General features: G+C 40.6%; 2 protein-coding genes across 2 annotated transcripts in view; both read right to left on the bottom strand.

Moving 5' to 3' along the window:
- Window positions 1-11896, bottom strand: part of LOC137622561 (PE-PGRS family protein PE_PGRS33-like) — a 24081-nt gene extending 12185 nt beyond the window's left edge. Inside the window, exons 1-3 of the mRNA XM_068353165.1 lie at window positions 11866-11896; window positions 8963-9131; window positions 7817-8232 (exon numbers count right to left, since the gene is read on the bottom strand). Of these exons, the coding sequence (XP_068209266.1) occupies window positions 7817-8232; window positions 8963-9131; window positions 11866-11896 (616 nt within the window). The remainder of the gene's footprint in view (window positions 1-7816; window positions 8233-8962; window positions 9132-11865) is intronic.
- A 1472-nt stretch (window positions 11897-13368) lies between these two features.
- On the bottom strand, window positions 13369-15288 carry LOC137622181 (uncharacterized). The gene is made up of 2 exons (XM_068352619.1): window positions 15254-15288; window positions 13369-14820 (listed from the first exon to the last, which is right to left on the bottom strand). The coding sequence occupies exon 2, from the start codon at window positions 14817-14819 to the stop codon at window positions 13452-13454; it is 1368 nt and encodes a 455-aa protein (XP_068208720.1). The 5' UTR covers window position 14820; window positions 15254-15288; the 3' UTR covers window positions 13369-13451.
- Between the last annotated feature and the right edge of the window lie 2149 nt (window positions 15289-17437).

Raw genomic sequence — 17437 nt, 5'->3', positions numbered from 1 at the left:
TTGCCAGCAAGGGCTGGTTTGATAAGTTTAAGAGGCGATTCGGACTTCAGAGTGTGTCGTTGTATGGAGAGGCAGCCTCTGCAGACGAAGCAGCAGCGAGGCATTATGTTGAGGATGTGTTTCTGGAAATAATAGAAGAAAATGGCTATGTCCCGGAGCAAGTCTTTAATATGGATGAAACAGGCCTCTTCTGGAAGAGGATGCCGTCCCGAACATTTCTTTTCAAGGACGAACTTAAAAAGACAGGTTTCAAAGCTCACAAGGATCGAGTGACTCTGCTCATGTGTGGCAATGCTGCAGGATTCATGCTGAAGCCCGGCCTTATCTACAAGTCACAGAATCCTCGAGCATTGAAAAGCAAGAACAAAGCCTTACTGCCAGTGTACTGGATGGCCAATAAAAAGGCATGGATCACCAAGGCCCTCACACTTGATTGGTTCCTTAACTCTTTCATACCACAGGTAAAGCTTTACCTGGCTGAAAAGGGCCTGCCCTTTAAAGTGGGTTCTCTTCATGGACTGTGCAGGAGGTCATGCAACTAATTTGCATTATGAAGGGGTACAGGTGGAGTTCCTTCCCCCCAACACCACTTCCCTTATACAGCCCATGGATCAGGGGGTTATTAGGGCTTTCAAAGCCCTCTACATTGAAGAGACCGACGAGACCTTCAGCATCAAAGCTTATTGGAAGGACTACAACATAGCTACGTGAACTGGCTAATATTCAGAATGCCCTAAAGGACATGAAAGAACAGACACTCATCTCCAGCTGGAAGAAATTGTGCCCAAACAAAATCACTCATGACTATGAGGGTTTCACGCCTAACGAAATACATCACTCTGCCGTTGATAAGGCTGTCAGGCTGGCTCGGTTGGTGCAGACTGAAGGCTTCTCGGATATGACGGCTGATGAAATTAACAATCTCATCGACCGCCACTCAAACCCACTGACAGAGGAGGACCTACAGGAAATGACCAAATCGGCGAGTGAGGAGGAAGACGAGTCTGCTAGTGACGAAGGTGACGAAGCTGAAGAAGGTGGCCTTACATTGCATAATTTACAGGACCTCTTCAATGTTGCCAAAGACCTCCAAAAAAGGGCCAAAGAAATGGATGACATCATGGTAAGAGCCGTCGAATTCAGCAATCGTATTGATGACGTCATGGCTGTTTATAGGCGCATCTTCATCGACAAAAAAAAACAACGTTCACAACTCCCAATAAACGATGTTTCTTACGCGCAAAAAACCAGAAGAAGATCCTCCTGCAGCCGCTACACCGCCTCCTGCATCCCTTACGCCACCTCCTATAGCCACTACGCCACCTCCTATAGCCACTACGCCTCCTCCTGCATCCATTACGACACCTGCAGCCACTACGCCGCCTCCTGCAGCTTCTCCTGCATCGTCTGCGGCGTCATCCGAGGAGCAGTAAAGCTCTTCATGCCCCTGTGCAGTCATTCATCGTTATCACCTCATCGTACTGCACAGGTCTTTTCATCAACTACGCTTAGAAGAACTTATTGTAAGAGGTAAGTTAAATGTTTTATTGTTTGATTGTTTAACATGAATCTCTCTCTCTCTCTCTCTCTCTCTCTCTCTCTACACCCATTTTCTATATGGTATGGTACAATTTTATTTATGTATTAACTGTAATCTTAAACCCCCAGAAATAGAAATTATAAATGTTAATTTGTTGCGCAAAACGACGGACTAATTATGTTAGCTAGTTGTAGTGTTTGCTTGTTTTTGAAAGCTGATAACGATAATTGGTTGTTCGCAAGTAAATTGTTCGGTAGAACAGTGTTCTAGACCCTCAATTGTTATTGTAAACAGACAACATATTTTACAGTTTTTTTTTTTTTTTGTTATAACATGAATTTCACTCTCTCTCTCTCTCTCTCTCTCTCTCTCTCTCTCTCTACACCCCATTTTCTATATGGTATGGTACAATTTTATTTATGTACAGTATTACTGTAATCTTAAACCCCCAGAAATAGAAATTATAAATGTTAATTTGTTGCGCAAAACGGCGGACTAATTATGTTAGCCAGTTGTAGTGTTTGCTTGTTTTTGAAAGCTGATAACGATGATTGGTTGTTCGCAAGTAAATTGTTCGGTAGAACAGTGTTCTAGACCCTCAATTGTTATTGTAAACAGACAACATATTTTACAGTTTTTTTTTTTTTTTTGTTATAACATGAATTTCACTCTCTCTCTCTCTACCCGTATTCTATATGGTGTACTGTATACAGGGGGGGTATATATACGTTTTTTTAAGCATTTTTGAAGAGGCGCCGCTACTTCGCGGATTTTCAGTTTTCGCGGGTGGTCTCGGTCCCCATTAACCGCGATAACCGAGGGACCACTGTATCACCATATCAAGACGACGGGACCCCCAGTCTTCGCAAAATTCAGACGTCTGGCACCAGAACGATTGGCAGCCGCCAAACAGACGTTCGCCGAAATGGAGAAAATGGGCCTTTGCCAAAAGGCCTCCAGCCCATGGTCGTCACCCTTACACATCGTTCTGAAGAAAGACGGCTCCCTCCGTCCGTGCGGGGATTACAGGCGCCTGAACATGCAAACAGAACCGGATCACTACCCCCTCCCAAACATTGCCGATGTAACCTCCTACCTGCACAAAGCGAAGGTTTTCTCTACGCTCGACCTCCTGAAGGGGTATTATCAGGTGCCTATGAACCCAGAAGACATCCCCAAGACCGCCATCACCACTCCGTTTGGCACATACACCTTCAATTACTCCTGTTTTGGCCTTCGTAATGCTGGGGCAACGTTTCAACGTGTCATGGATGGCATCCTAGGGGACCTCCCTTTCTGTGTATGTTATGTGGACGACATACTTGTGTTCTCCTCCTCAAAAGAGGAACACCTCCGTCACCTGCGCATCGTGCTCGACCGCCTGCAACAAAACGGCCTTGTAGTCCGGTACGACAAGTGTACCTTTGGCGCCAACGAAGTGTCGTTCTTAGGGCACCGTATCACTCCTGAAGGAGTCCGTCCCCTCCCTGAGAAGGTAGCAGCCGTTCAGAATTTCCCCACGCCCTCGACCGTCAAAGCTCTGCAGGAATTCTTGGGCATGATCAACTATTATCACCGTTTTCTGCCAGCCATTGCCGCCACTCTTGCTCCCCTCTACGCCTCCCTCAAGGGCAAGCCAAAGGACCTGAAGTGGGGTCCCCTTCAAGAAGCAGCCTTCTGCAATGCAGAGAAGGCCCTATCAACTGCTGCGGCTCTCACTTTTCCTATCCCACACGCCCCTCTCCTTCTCTCCACCGATGCCAGCGACGTCGCTATTGGTGCAGTACTCGAGCAGGTGGTCAAAGGCTCACCCCGCCCATTGGCCTTCTTCAGCAGAAAACTGTCCAAGGCAGAATCGGGTTATTCTACCTTCGATCGAGAATTGCTGGCGGTGCACTTGGCTGTCCGTCACTTTCGCCATTTCTTATAAGGTACGCCCTTCGTCATTCGTACAGACCACATGCCTCTGGTGCACGCCTTCACTCGACAGTCTGACGCCTGGTCCGCCCGTCAACGCCGACATCTCTCCGCCGTGGCTGAATACAATTGCACCCTCCAATACGTCCCTGGGAAAATCAATCCCGTTGCCGATGCCCTGTCAAGAAACACGTTGGCTGCCGTTCAACTGGGATTGGATTACAACGCCCTGGCTGAAGCCCAATGACAGGATCCAGAGTATCAAGCTTGTCGGACATCCTGCACGTCCCTCCGTTGGGAGGATTTTCCCCTTGAAGACTCCAACACCACCCTCCTCTGTGACGTCAGTACTGGTAGACCGTGACCTTGGATTCCCGCTCCCATGCGCCGACAGGTGTTTGATTTCATCCACGGCCTTTCACATCCCTCGTGCCGTTCTACTGCACAGCTGCTGAAGGCAAAGTTCATTTGGCACGGCATTTCTAAGGATGCTAAGGATTGGGTCCGTGCGTGTACTTCTTGCCAAACTTCCAAAGTACATCGACACACGGATTCAGGAGTGGGCACCTTTCCTCAACCTCAGCGTCGTTTCGCACACATTCACGTCGACGTTGTAGGCCCCCTACCCACATCACAAGGACATCGTTACCTGTTTACCGTCATCGACCGCTCCACTCGTTGGCCTGAAGCCATTCCCATGGAAACTGCAACGTCCGCCTCATATACATCTGCCTTACTCTCTGGATGGATTTCAAGATTCGGTATCCCTGAGCATATTACTTCTGACAGGGGAACCACTTTCACCTCTCAATTATGGACGTCATTAGCGAACCTCCTGGGCATCACCCTACATCAGACAACGGCCTACAACCCCGCTGCCAATGGAATGGTTGAACGTTTTCATCGCACCCTCAAAGCAGCTTTGATGTCCCGCTGCAAGGATTGCAACTGGTTTACTCAGCTTCCCTGGGTCCTCCTTGGACTAAGGACCACTCCTAAAGACGCCCTCGACGTCTCGGCAGCCGAAATGGTGTATGGCGACCCGTTGGTCGTCCCTGCCGAATTTTTTCCTTCTACAACCTCCTCCGACGATCTCCAGTGCATACGTCACGTCGTGGGAAAATTTACTCCGTGCCGCCAGACTTACAAGCCCCCAGCGAAGCATCACATACCAACGGACTTGCACTTTGCAACGCACGTCTTCCTGCGCAACGACACCAGCAAGCCACCACTAACGCCCCCTTACACGGGCCCCTTTCCTTGTGATCCGACGCAGTCCGAAAGCATTCCTACTAAACATTCGGGGCAAAGAAGACTGGGTCTCTATTGATCGTCTAAAACCTGCTTATCTTCTGCCAGATGACCCGCCTACAGTTCGCCTCTCTAGATCAGGGCGCCCTATTTAACATGTACAGTATGTCATTTTTAGGGGGGGAGCCATGTACCAACCGTGTGTCACACAATTGTACAAAATTATTTTGTATATATTATGCTTGTATCTGCGCTCTTCCCTCGCACTAAAAAGAACCTGAATGATCATGTCTCCGTTTTGCTCTGTAACATTGTCTGTCTCTCGAACAGGTCATGTCCTGTTGCCTTGAGGTTTTGTATATAAAGAAGAGTGTTCCTTAATAAATAACTCAGTCGTTTCCAATCTGCCTTTGAGTTCACAACTCCTCTCTCGGCCCGTCACACCATGATGAAAAATACAGTTAAGGCCAGACAAATAGCTTTATGATTCATGGATAATCATTAGTTGTCGAAATATGAATTTTTCTGAAATGCAAATTATCTTAGAGTTATTGATTACAATTACGTTCTGCCTTTTTTAATATCTTTCGATGTTGTCTTCTCTCATTTTTATTTGAACGATGAAATTAAGAGATTTTTCAGAATTCCGCAATGTTGATTCAATTATTATAATGAGCTAATATAACATAACATACTTCACCATTTATCATAAAACCAGTATCATCATCACCACTAATCACCTAAATCAGTCAATTACTACATATCAAGACTGAGAGTGAAATTAAACAAGAAATTACAAGGAACAACGAATTGTTAGTTTAATGAAACTGAAGATATCTCCGAAATGAATGTGAATAAGGGCATAAAATCATAAGTCGATTTGAGGGGCACTCAGTAGAGCACAGACCTCCGCCGCGGCAGCTTATTTCTCAGCCTTTAGCTCGACCTTGACCTTAACCTTTGACCTTAACATGTGTTAATTGGCGTGGGTTTTCATACACTTAGATATGAACCAGTTATGAAGTGTCTATGACAATGATGTCCAAACTTATGGCTGATTACGTGAATTAGACAGTTTACCTGAATATCAACCTTGACTTTCCAAAATTTAATCATTTCCAGCTTTTTACATAACAGTTAATCACTGCAAGTTTCATTACTCTACGATTAAAATTGTGGCCAGAAAGCTATTCACATGCAAACACACACACACACACACACACAAACAAACACACAAACTGGGGGTAGAACATAACTTCCTTCCAACTTCGCTGGCGGAGGTAATTATAGATATTCAATGATGCTTAGGACACTTGTCAGACGATTTTTATGCCAGTGTGTGCGTTGGTCTGTATATGTAAATCGAAGTGGCCTTATGCCAGAACGTGCTCTTTCTCTGGGAAATCCTCTTTCAATTACCTAACAACTTGAGGTTCTTGTTAAAGAAAAATCATTTTTGAGGTACAGATCTTCTTTCAACCTTCAACTTATAGTACAATTGCGGATTTCCCCCCCCCCCCTCCCACGTTCCACCTCATCAGTGAATTGACTCCTAGGTCCCAATGCTGGGCCCAAATTCCATCCGTCCAATGAAATGAGGGAAAAGGTGCTACGGGAACTCGCTGTACACGAACACATAAACGCATTTCTCTCTTACCAGGGTATGACTACTCCTCTCCCCAATATTCAAGGGACAGGGAGAGCTGGGGAGTGACTAGAATTATATATATATATATATATATATATGTATGTATATATATATGTATATATATATATGTATATATATATATATATCTATATATATATAAATATATATATATACAGTATATATAAATATATATATATATATATATATATATATAAATATATGTATATATATATATGTCTTCTCCTTGGCTTGAGTCATAGTTTCTTTACCCTTCGTTGCATATATATCTCGCTTGTACTAGACTGCTAAGGTTTGCTGCAATCTCCTAGAATGCAAAACTTATCTTACAAGCAGGGCATATTCGTAGTGTTGACAACCACAAAATATTATCCGGGACTTTAATTCATATTGACACTTACATACGCACACACTGCCTTCCGGGGATCATATCAAGCAATTTCTTGCCTTTCATTCATCTGAAGTGTTCGTTGCGGGCTATGAACAAGTATGTGGTTCAGAATTGCTTCTCTCTCTCTCTCTCTCTCTCTCTCTCTCTCTCTCTCTCTCTCTCTCTTGTGAGATTGAGTTTATGTTTCTTTACTTTCAGTAAAACAGATCTTGTTTTATAAATATATTTATTAAAATTTTGAGTCAATTCATGTCAATGTTATTTGTTTATTGTCAGTAATAATGTTCAATATTTTTATCAATAGACAATTGATTCCCTACCTATTTAGCTTTGAACTATAATAGCTTGTCCATTAATTTTCTCATATCATCTGTATTAGATCCCATTTAATACCTTTTGAATTTATATTTTTCAAGCCAGTGGATATAAATTATAGGGGAAGAACAGACAGTATAACAGGATTTAGTTTAATTTATCAGTGAATTTCTAAAAGAAATAACAAAAATGATCAGTCAAAAGAATTATCCCTTGTAGGAAGTTCTTGTGCAGCAGTAGTAGTTGTTCTGGACGGAGCTGAGACACCAGTTGGCACATCCTCCGAATCCTTTTCCAGGGTAGGATGTCTGGAAGGGGAATCCTGGAACGATGTCTGGATAGTGATCTGGGTTATAATCGGTGCTGACTCCGCCCACAGCACCTACACTTCCACCTCCAATAATGCCAGTTCCTCCAACAATACCAGTGCTTCCAGGGAAACCAGCATCCACACCATGACCAACAGACCCAACACCAGCTCCTCCAAGATGGCTCACTCCACCTGAGCCTGTAACAGAACCAACTCCAACAGAACCAACTCCAACATGGTCAACTCCTCCGACAACTCCTGCACTACCAAAAGAACCAGCTCCTCCAACACCTGAACCAGCAGCATGGAGACTTCCAGCACCTCCAGCCACACCTGCGCCTCCTACATGATCGAAGCCTCCAACAGCTCCAGCAGTTCCATGAGAGCCAACTCCTCCGGCCACACCTGCACCACCTGCGAGAACACCTGCTCCTCCCAAGTGGTCAACACCTCCAACTCCACCTACACCTACACTCCCAAGAGAGCCTGCTCCTCCTAAGTGGTCAACACCTCCAACTCCACCTACACCTACACTCCCAAAAGAGCCTGCTCCTCCCAAGTGGTCAACACCTCCAACTCCACCTACACCCACACCCCCAAGAGAGCCTGCTCCTCCCAAGTGGTCAACACCTCCAACTCCACTTACGCCTGCACTTCCAAAAGAGCCTGCTCCTCCAACAGAACCAGACCCTCCAAGGGCACCTCCACTTCCATGGACAAAAGATGCTCCTCCGGATCCTGATCCTTTTGTAGGAGATTGGTAATATTGGGAGGGTCTTCCTGGAAGGGCCACTGCCAAGGACAGGGTCAGTGCCACAACAAAAGCGGTTTTGCCAATCATCCTGAAAAAAAGTGTCATTTAGAATTAGAAATAGAATTAAAAAGTCATTGCATCACGTGTCTTAAAATTCAAGTGTCTTGATTTCATTTCAGAATCTGATGATATATTCGATTTGAATCCTGCATGGCGTACTAAGAACTTTGGGAAGACTTAATCTTAAATGATGTTTTATATATATATATATATATATATATTTATATATATATATTTATATATATATATATGTTTATATATATATATACATACATATATATACATATATATACATATATATATATATATATATATGTGTGTGTGTGTATATATATATATATACATATATATATATATATATATATTTATATTGTATATATATATATATATATTGTATATATATATATATATATATACTGTATATGTATATAGATACAGTATACTGTATATATATATATATATCTATATATATATGTATATGTATATAGTATATATATGTATATAGGTACAATATATATATATATATATATATACTGGTTATATAATGAATGTTGATTCGACAGATCACATCAAACTCTTATCATTAAGTATTTGATATCAGAAAAATGGATTGATAAAATACCTTAATAGTAGTAGTAATAGTAGTAGTAGTAGTAGTAGTAGTATTAGTAGTAGCAGTAGTAGTAGTAGTAGAAAGAGAGAGAGAGAGAGAGAGAGAGAGAGAGAGAGAGAGACCATTCTTTAACACATCATCTTACCTTTCTGCTTTACCGTTCAGTGAAGTCTGCTTGCAAGAAGTTCTTGGGCCCATCTTATATGGCGAACCTCCCTCTTGCAACACCCAGCGAAGCGGCGACGATGCCACATTGACTGGAGGAGACCTCACCTTCAGGACACGCTGGGAAAACCAGTTATGTTCTAGTAGACCTGTAGTGTTGAATTTAAAACAATGATCTTATTTCATTCAAGTAATTTCTATTGTAATTCTTACTTATTCAACTGTTATATCAACATAAAAGAGTCACAGAAGAATTGAACATGTGGACGCTGACGATCTGTGACGTTCGTTTCGCGATGTTCCGAGAACTGCTCGGTGGGAAATTCTGAATCTTGACGGCGGCCGAAGAAAAATGATTTATTAACCAGTCAGAAGATGTAAGCAATTTTAGAGATTATTTTATTGTTGTTTCGACCTATTAGTAAGCTTTCCTCCTTTTTTTTGTCCTAAATTTTAAGTATTTTATGATTACTCCATCTTCCTAATTCGTCTTTTTATCCCAATTATTATTAATGATATTATTAATTCCTCATTATTAGCATCATGCAGATCAATACAGAAGAGAAAGTGTCGCAAACAAAATGGATTTCGAATTTATGGATGTAAAAGGGAGAATGAATTAATGTCAAACCTTTTGAGTTAAACAAAACTTTTATTATTTGAAAGGAAATCATGAATCTTGAACGATGTAAAGTCTCCATGATAGATTAATGGAAGTAATCCCTATATCAGAATGCACATTTATTCTATGACTCACTGATTACCTAGATCTTTTCAAGTCTTTTTGAGGACAAAGGACAGAGTCAGATTTTCAGGAGGGGGGGGACGGGGCAGGAATGTCCCTCTGGACCCTGATTTGAATTTCTCTCTCTCTCTCTCTCTCTCTCTCTCTCTCTCTCTCTCTCTGGATCATAATTAACACCTTTTTGTATTAAATACCGTTTATATTAAGAAAAATTACCTAAATATTAACTGAAAAGTAATGCTTTTCACACTATCATTGGTTTTATGATGATACATATTCATCTTCATTTTTTTAATTAAAAATAAGATTTTTTTTCATTAAATGGATTATCAGTCATTTTTGCTATTTAATGACATTTCTCTTCATTAGATGATGCTTATTAGGATAATTTACTCGAGACAGTTCAGGTGAATTTCTTTGATTACTCGAGACTCGGACAACTGTTGAGAGAGAGAGAGAGAGAGAGAGAGAGAGAGAGAGAGAGTGTGTTACAAGGATTTTGGATGTCTCAAGGATATTTCAATCCATCCGCGGAGACCCCATTTCCTCTTTGGTAGAGCGATTTAGTTTAAGCATTTAGAGAGTTATTATGATCTTGTCTAACTTATTCTGGAACTCGTTTACCCTGTTACTGTTTACTACGTCCACTGGAAGTCTATTCCAAGTATTTGCTATATTATAGGTAAAGAATTGCCACTTATACACTTATAAATGAAATGATAAATTTTATATGTACATTTTTTTAATGCTATTGATGCAAGTCTTTAACCTTTAATTTAATAGGATGCATAATTAAAAGGAAAAACATATTGTTGGGGGACAGAGGCACTTACACACTTATAAACAAAAAGATAAATTTTATATGTGCATTTTTTAATGCAATTGATGCAAGTCATTCACGTTTAGTTTAATATGATTCATAATTAAGAGGAAAACTATATTCATGGGGGACAGAGGCACTTACACACTTATAAATAAAGAAATAAATTTTATATGTGCATTTATTAATGTAATTGATGCAAGTGTTTCACGTTTAATTTAATATGATGCATAGTTGAAAGGATAAATATATTCTTAGGATAGAAATGTAAGAGATAAACTGTTGATATCAACTCGAGGATATCCTCTACAAACAGGAAATATTTCAGAGTAAATTCCTTTTTCATCTGTTGGAGAAATTCTCGAGAAAAAGAATGATCCATCGTGAGGCTTACTTTCAGATAAGGGAACCAGCTGGGGAGAGTTATTGTTTATAAGGATCCATTGGAAAAGTTAATGAAAAGAGAGAGAGAGAGAGAGAGAGAGAGAGAGAGAGAGAGAGCGAGAGAGAGAGAGAGAGAGAGAGAGAGTTGAATCGTTAAATTTTCCAAAGAAAGACTACTCTATTAATACCATCAATTAACTAATTCTCGCGTTTTTTCAAAATGAAGACAGGAAAGAATCCTTACAACTTTATCCCGAACCAAACATCAGTATTTATTTCAAGCCAAATGACACTCTTGGTATTTCTCATCAAAGGAATACAGAGAAAATACAGTAGATGTTAATCTCATTTACTGAAATAGATAGCCCAGCACTATATTGAGACGGCAGAGGCCCAGCGCGATTTTGTTTCTAGTTGATAAATTAGAAGGTAACTCTAGCATTTCTTTAGTCCTTTTGATGGAATGTACTGGTTTAAATGAATGTTAATAGCAGTAATTTTGCCGTCTCATTTATTGTTATACACACATACATACATACATATATATATATATATATATATATACTGTATATGTATATCATCGTCATCAGCCGTTACTAGTTCACTGCAGAACAGAGGCCACAGACGTATCATTCAACTTGCGTCTGTTAATGGCTGCTCTATGCCAGTTCACATTCGCAAACTTCCCTAGGTCGTCAATCCATTGTTTAATATACTTACCTTCATATATTTATCCGTCTATCTATCTATCTATCTATCTATATGAATATGTATTAATGAACCGTGGAGATAATGTTTGGGTCGTTACTAAGATGAAAATCATTTCTAACCATACTCCAAAAACTAACGCGACCTTTCTAGAAAGGGAAACCTCCTTTCCCGGAACATCATGGGTATGGTCATTTCCATAAGAAGTAGAACTAGTCCGAAATACCTTTGATTTTATCAGAAACTGACCTATTCATATTCGATTAGTGATCGAACGTCAATTAACCTGTTTTGTTGTATCGCCGCTTGCACTGGACTGCTAAGGTTTGTGGCGACTTCGTGGTATGCAGAACATATCTTATAAGCTGGGGACAACCAAATGTTATCCGGGGATGTAATTCCTACATATTCATTCCTATTAACTTTTATAGTAATATTATTGTAGATATTTACTAATTAGGGTGTACTGCCCATGGCAAAGGGCTGCTAAGGTTTGTGGCGAGTTTGAAAAGAATTTCGTGAAGAGATAGACGGAAGACAGAAAGCGAGAACGGACATTAAGTAGGGTTGTGGTGGCCTGGTGATTGCAAGAATAGGGTTCAAGTCCCGCTCAAACCCGTAAGTTCCTTAGGTCGCTGCAGACTCATCATCCTTTTGCGTTAAGAATGGAGGGTTTGGGGGAGCCTATAGGTGTATCTGCTGAGTCATCAGCAGCCCTCCTTGGTCCTAGCTTGGGGGGAGAGGGGGTTTGGGTGCTTATCATATATAATAAAGTCTGTCTCTAGGTCATTGTCCTGCTCCATAGGGCAATGTCACTGTCCCTTGCCCCTGCCATTCATGAGTGACCTTTAAACCTTTAAAGATAGTTGGCCAGTTGGGTGATTTTCAAACATGAATCGATCCCAGACTTAGAGAATAGCTGCTTAGAGCTCATTCTTTTGAAACAGAAAGCATAAATCGTAAAAATATTGAAGGTTTTTTTTTCCAGGAACAGGGTTTCCTGCTGGTATAATTCCCATATAAGCTAAGCCACACGCAAGCATGCGCACCAACAATATATATCATTGAATGATATATTGATAAATGTATTTATTAAATCCGGCTTCAGACCCATCCTGTATTTGTCGAAGGTTAAATGGGAATGACAGGAGCATTATTAGATCTGCTTTGGAAGAAGTAATCTGGCGATATCAGCGATCATGTAAGCCAGACCCTTACATATGCAAGCACACACTGCCTTCAGGGGATCATATCAAGCAACTTCTTACCTTTCATTCATTACAGGGTCGGCAAATACTCTGCCTTTGGAATTCCATTGAATTAATGTTGCAAGTCATTCTTCATTTATTTAATTCCATTAAAGAATGATTGTGTTTAGAATGAATCGAAAGAATTGCGTTGAACACTGAACAAGTATTTTACTTAATCTATCAAGAAGTTTCTTTACTGCATGAAAATAGAATGTTTCTTTACCCTAAGTAAATCATGTCTTGTTGTATAGAGATAGACTGTATTAATTAACATTTGTATTGGTATCATTGTTTGACATCAAACAATATTCTTTGTTTGATGTCACCCATATTGTTTAATGTTTTATCAACCGACATCTGATTCCTTACCTTAACTAAAATAATTTGCGCATTTAATTTCTCATCTCCCTCATATTATATCTCATTCATTACCTTTTACATTTTTATTTTTCACATCCCTTGAAATAAAAGAGTGGATACGAAAAAACAATATAACAGGAATTATTTTAATTTATCAGTGAATATTTTAAAAGTAATAACGAAAAATGTTCTGTCAAGAGATTTATCCCTTGTAGGAAGTTCTAGTGCAGCAGTAGTAGTTCTTCTGGACGGAGCTGCGGCACCAGTTGGCACATCCTCCGAATCCTTTTCCAGGGTAGGAGGTCTGGAAGGGGAATCCTGGAACGATGTCTGGGTAGTGATCTGGGTTGTAATCAGTGCTGACTCCACCCACAGCTCCTAAACTTCCTCCTCCAACAATGCCTGTACCTCCAACTACACCAGTGCTTCCAAGGAAACCAGCATCGACGCCATGATCAACAGATCCAACACCAGCTCCTCCAAGATGGCTCACTCCACCTGTGCCTCCAACGGAACCAACTCCAACATGGTCAACTCCTCCAACAACTCCTGCACCTCCAAAAGAACCAGATCCTCCAACACCTGAACCAGCAGCATGGATAGTTGTTGCACCTCCAGCCACACCTGCGCCTCCTACATGATCGAAGCTTCCAACAGCTCCGGCAGTTCCATGAGAGCCAACTCCTCCAGCCACACCTGCGCCTCCTACATGATCGAAGCCTCCAACAGCTCCGGAAGTTCCATGAGAGCCAGCTCCTCCAGCCACACCTGCGCCTCCTACATGATCGAAGCCTCCAACAGCTCCGGAAGTTCCATGGGAGCCAACTCCTCCAGCCACACCTGCGCCCCCTACATGATCGAAGCCTCCAACAGCTCCGGAAGTTCCATGAGAGCCAACTCCTCCAGCCACACCTGCGCCCCCTACATGATCGAAGCCTCCAACAGCTCCGGAAGTTCCATGAGAGCCAACTCCTCCAGCCACACCTGCGCCCCCTACATGATCGAAGCCTCCAACAGCTCCGGAAGTTCCATGAGAGCCAACTCCTCCAGCCACACCTACGCCTCCTACATGATCGAAGCCTCCAACAGCTCCAGCAGTTCCATGAGAGCCAACTCCTCCAGCCACACCTGCGCCTCCTACATGATCGAAGCCTCCAACAGCTCCAGCAGTTCCATGAAAGCCAACTCCTCCAGCCACACCTGCACCTCCTACATGATCAAAGCCTCCAACAGCTCCAGCAGTTCCATGAGAGCCAACTCCTCCAGCCACACCTGCACCACCTGCGAGAACACCTGCTCCTCCTAAGTGGTCAACACCTCCAACTCCAACTACACCTACGCTCCCATGAGAGCCTGCTCCTCCAACTACAGCTGTGCTTGAGGAGTGAGCATGGCCAGCTCCTCCAACAGAACCAGACCCTCCAAGGGCACCTCCACTTCCCAGGACAAGGGGAGCTCCTCCGGATCCCGATCCTTTTGTAGGAGATTGGTAATATTGGGAAGGTCTTCCTGGAAGGGCCACTGCCAAGGATAGGGTCAGCGCCACAATAAAAACTTCTTTGCCAATCATCCTGAAAGGAAAAAATTCTATTTAGAATCAACAATGTCTTATAACAAGTATTGCAATATTTTTCTTGAGATTTTCGGCATTTAAATTTCCTCCCTTTAAATCTATAAAATTAGACTGATTCATCGAATGTTATTCTTTGTAGCTGTAGTTTATAATGTACAATGAGAAAAAAAGCTTAATAGATTAGTCTGATTTACCTTAAGGAATATGCATTTGTGGAATTACTGCGTATAGATAGAGAAATAGACAGATAAATAACGTGAAGACAAAATATAGGAAATACGACTTATAGATAAGGGCAAATATGATAACATTGAGAGAGAGAGAGAAGAGAGAGAGAGAGAGAGAGAGAGAGAGAGAGAGAGAGAAGAGGAGAGAGAGAGAGAAAAAAAAAAATCTTAGGTCTTCCATATCTACAAAGTACTTCTCCTTACCTTTCTGCTTCAGCGTTGAGTAAAGTCTGCTTGAGGAAGAGACGTTTTTCCATTATATATAGCAAGCCTTCTTCTGCTTGCTACACCGAGCCGCTGTTTTACGTTGCCAGATTTCCTATAAGTTTGGCAATGCTTTTCGAAGATGATCTGTTTTCCACCTTTTGGAGACGTTTCTGACTAAAGTTACTATGAGTTCTACGCTATATCCAATGTAAATTATATTAATCTAATTGTTATACTAGATTATATGAGTCACGGAATAATAGAAGACCTGGACACCTATGAATCTATGACGTCTGGTTTGCAATGTTCAAGGAAACGGAACTTGGGAAATTCTCAGTGCGAAGCCGGTTGAGAAAATTAGCCTCATTATCCTAAAAAAAAAAAGAAGGTAACGTTTAGTTTACAGGTTTTTTGCCTTTTATTTTTGACTCATTAAAGGCGCTTCTTTACCTTTGTTTTTTTTTGCAAGATATTTTTTTCTTATGTTTCTGTATTTTTATATTGTGAAGGAAATTGATGGCCATGTTTTGGGTTATATACCTTTTCTGCAGTTCTTAATTTATTAAAGTAAGCTGATCATGTATAAGGTTTTTTGGAATAGCAATGATAATAATATTATTATTATTATTATTATTATTATTATTATTATTATTATTATTATTATTATTATTAATTTGACTTTTTATTTATCTATTTATTTATTTAGTAGTTTTTACTTGTAGCAATAACTGGTACTGTCATCATCATCATCATCATTATCACCATATCATCCTACGCCTATTGACGCAAAGGGCCTCTGTTATATTTTGCCAGTCGTCTCTATCATGAGCTTTTAAATCAATAATTTTCTATTCGTTATCTTCCACTTCACACCTCATAGTCCTCAGCCATATAGGCCTGGGTCTTCCAACAGAAACTTACGGTCTATTAAATTTCTTATTCCTGATCTAGATATTAATCTCTGGCACCGTCGTTCAATTAGTTCATTATGCATGTTGCATAAGATTTTTCTTAACTCTGACCATCCTTTACATTCAGATCTCCCTGGACAATTCCATCCTGTTTGTAATACTAGGCAGGCGGTTAATTCTAATAGCCAGGCCTTCTCCATTACGAGGTTCAATACTACGCAGTGCTCTAGAAGTTTTATTCCAGCTGTGACCAAGTTGTGGAATGATCTTCCTAATCGGGTGGTTGAATCAGTAGAACTTCAAAAGTTCAAAGTTGGAGCAAATGCTTTTTTGTTGACCAGGCGGACATGAGTCTTTTTAGAGTTTATTTATGACATATTTGTTTTTGATGTTGTTAATAGTTTATATGTGACATGTCTATTTTGACGTTGTTAATTATTTTAGAATGATTTATTGTTAATTTGTTCTCTTCATTTATTTATTTCCTTATTTCCTTTCCTCACTGACTGAGCTATTTTTCCCTGTTGGAGCCCCTGGGCTTATAGCATCTTGCTTTTCCAACTAGGGTTGTAGCTTGGATAGTAATAATAATAATAATAATAATAATAATAACTCTTCTAGTGCATTGTGGAACCCAGTTAAAATTTTTTTGAACTAATATCTGTTGGTTCACGTTCATATGGAGAAAATAGAGAATATATGAACAGAGATAAGATTTAGATTTCATCCTAATACTATTCATACCTTGATTTCATATCAACCATATTAATCTTATAATTAAAGAGAAATTAAACACGAAAGTAAAGTAACCTTTTTATTCATAGCATTCGGTGATCTACGAAGTAAAAAAACATTGGAATTTATTCTCATGATTTTATCTTTTCCACAAACAAATCTGCAGAATAAATTCCAAGCATTTCAATATATCATAATATCCGAATGGGATCTTAAGGGATTTTATTTTCATAGTTTCTCTGTTAGTTTTGAATTATCCCGACTTTTGCCAGAACAGGCACTTGTTCAAAAGCGTGTCAAGCTCCAATTAGGCGAGGTTTATTTCCAGTACCCTAAAGACCTTGCAATAAGGAGCAAGAGACCTGCTGTGGACGTCATGATTTTTACCAAACAACGTACATTATATTCAAGTAGTGCTGAGAGAGAGAGAGAGAGAGAGAGAGAGAGAGAGAGAGAGAGAGAGAGAGAGAGAGAGAGAGAGAGAGAGAAAGTTACAAGGAGTTACAAGGATTTTGTATGTCTCAAAGACTTTTAG

This window comes from Palaemon carinicauda, chromosome 29 (assembly GCF_036898095.1).
Source record: "Palaemon carinicauda isolate YSFRI2023 chromosome 29, ASM3689809v2, whole genome shotgun sequence".
Classification (NCBI taxonomy): domain Eukaryota; kingdom Metazoa; phylum Arthropoda; class Malacostraca; order Decapoda; family Palaemonidae; genus Palaemon; species Palaemon carinicauda.
This window is presented reverse-complemented; position numbering and strand designations above follow the sequence as displayed.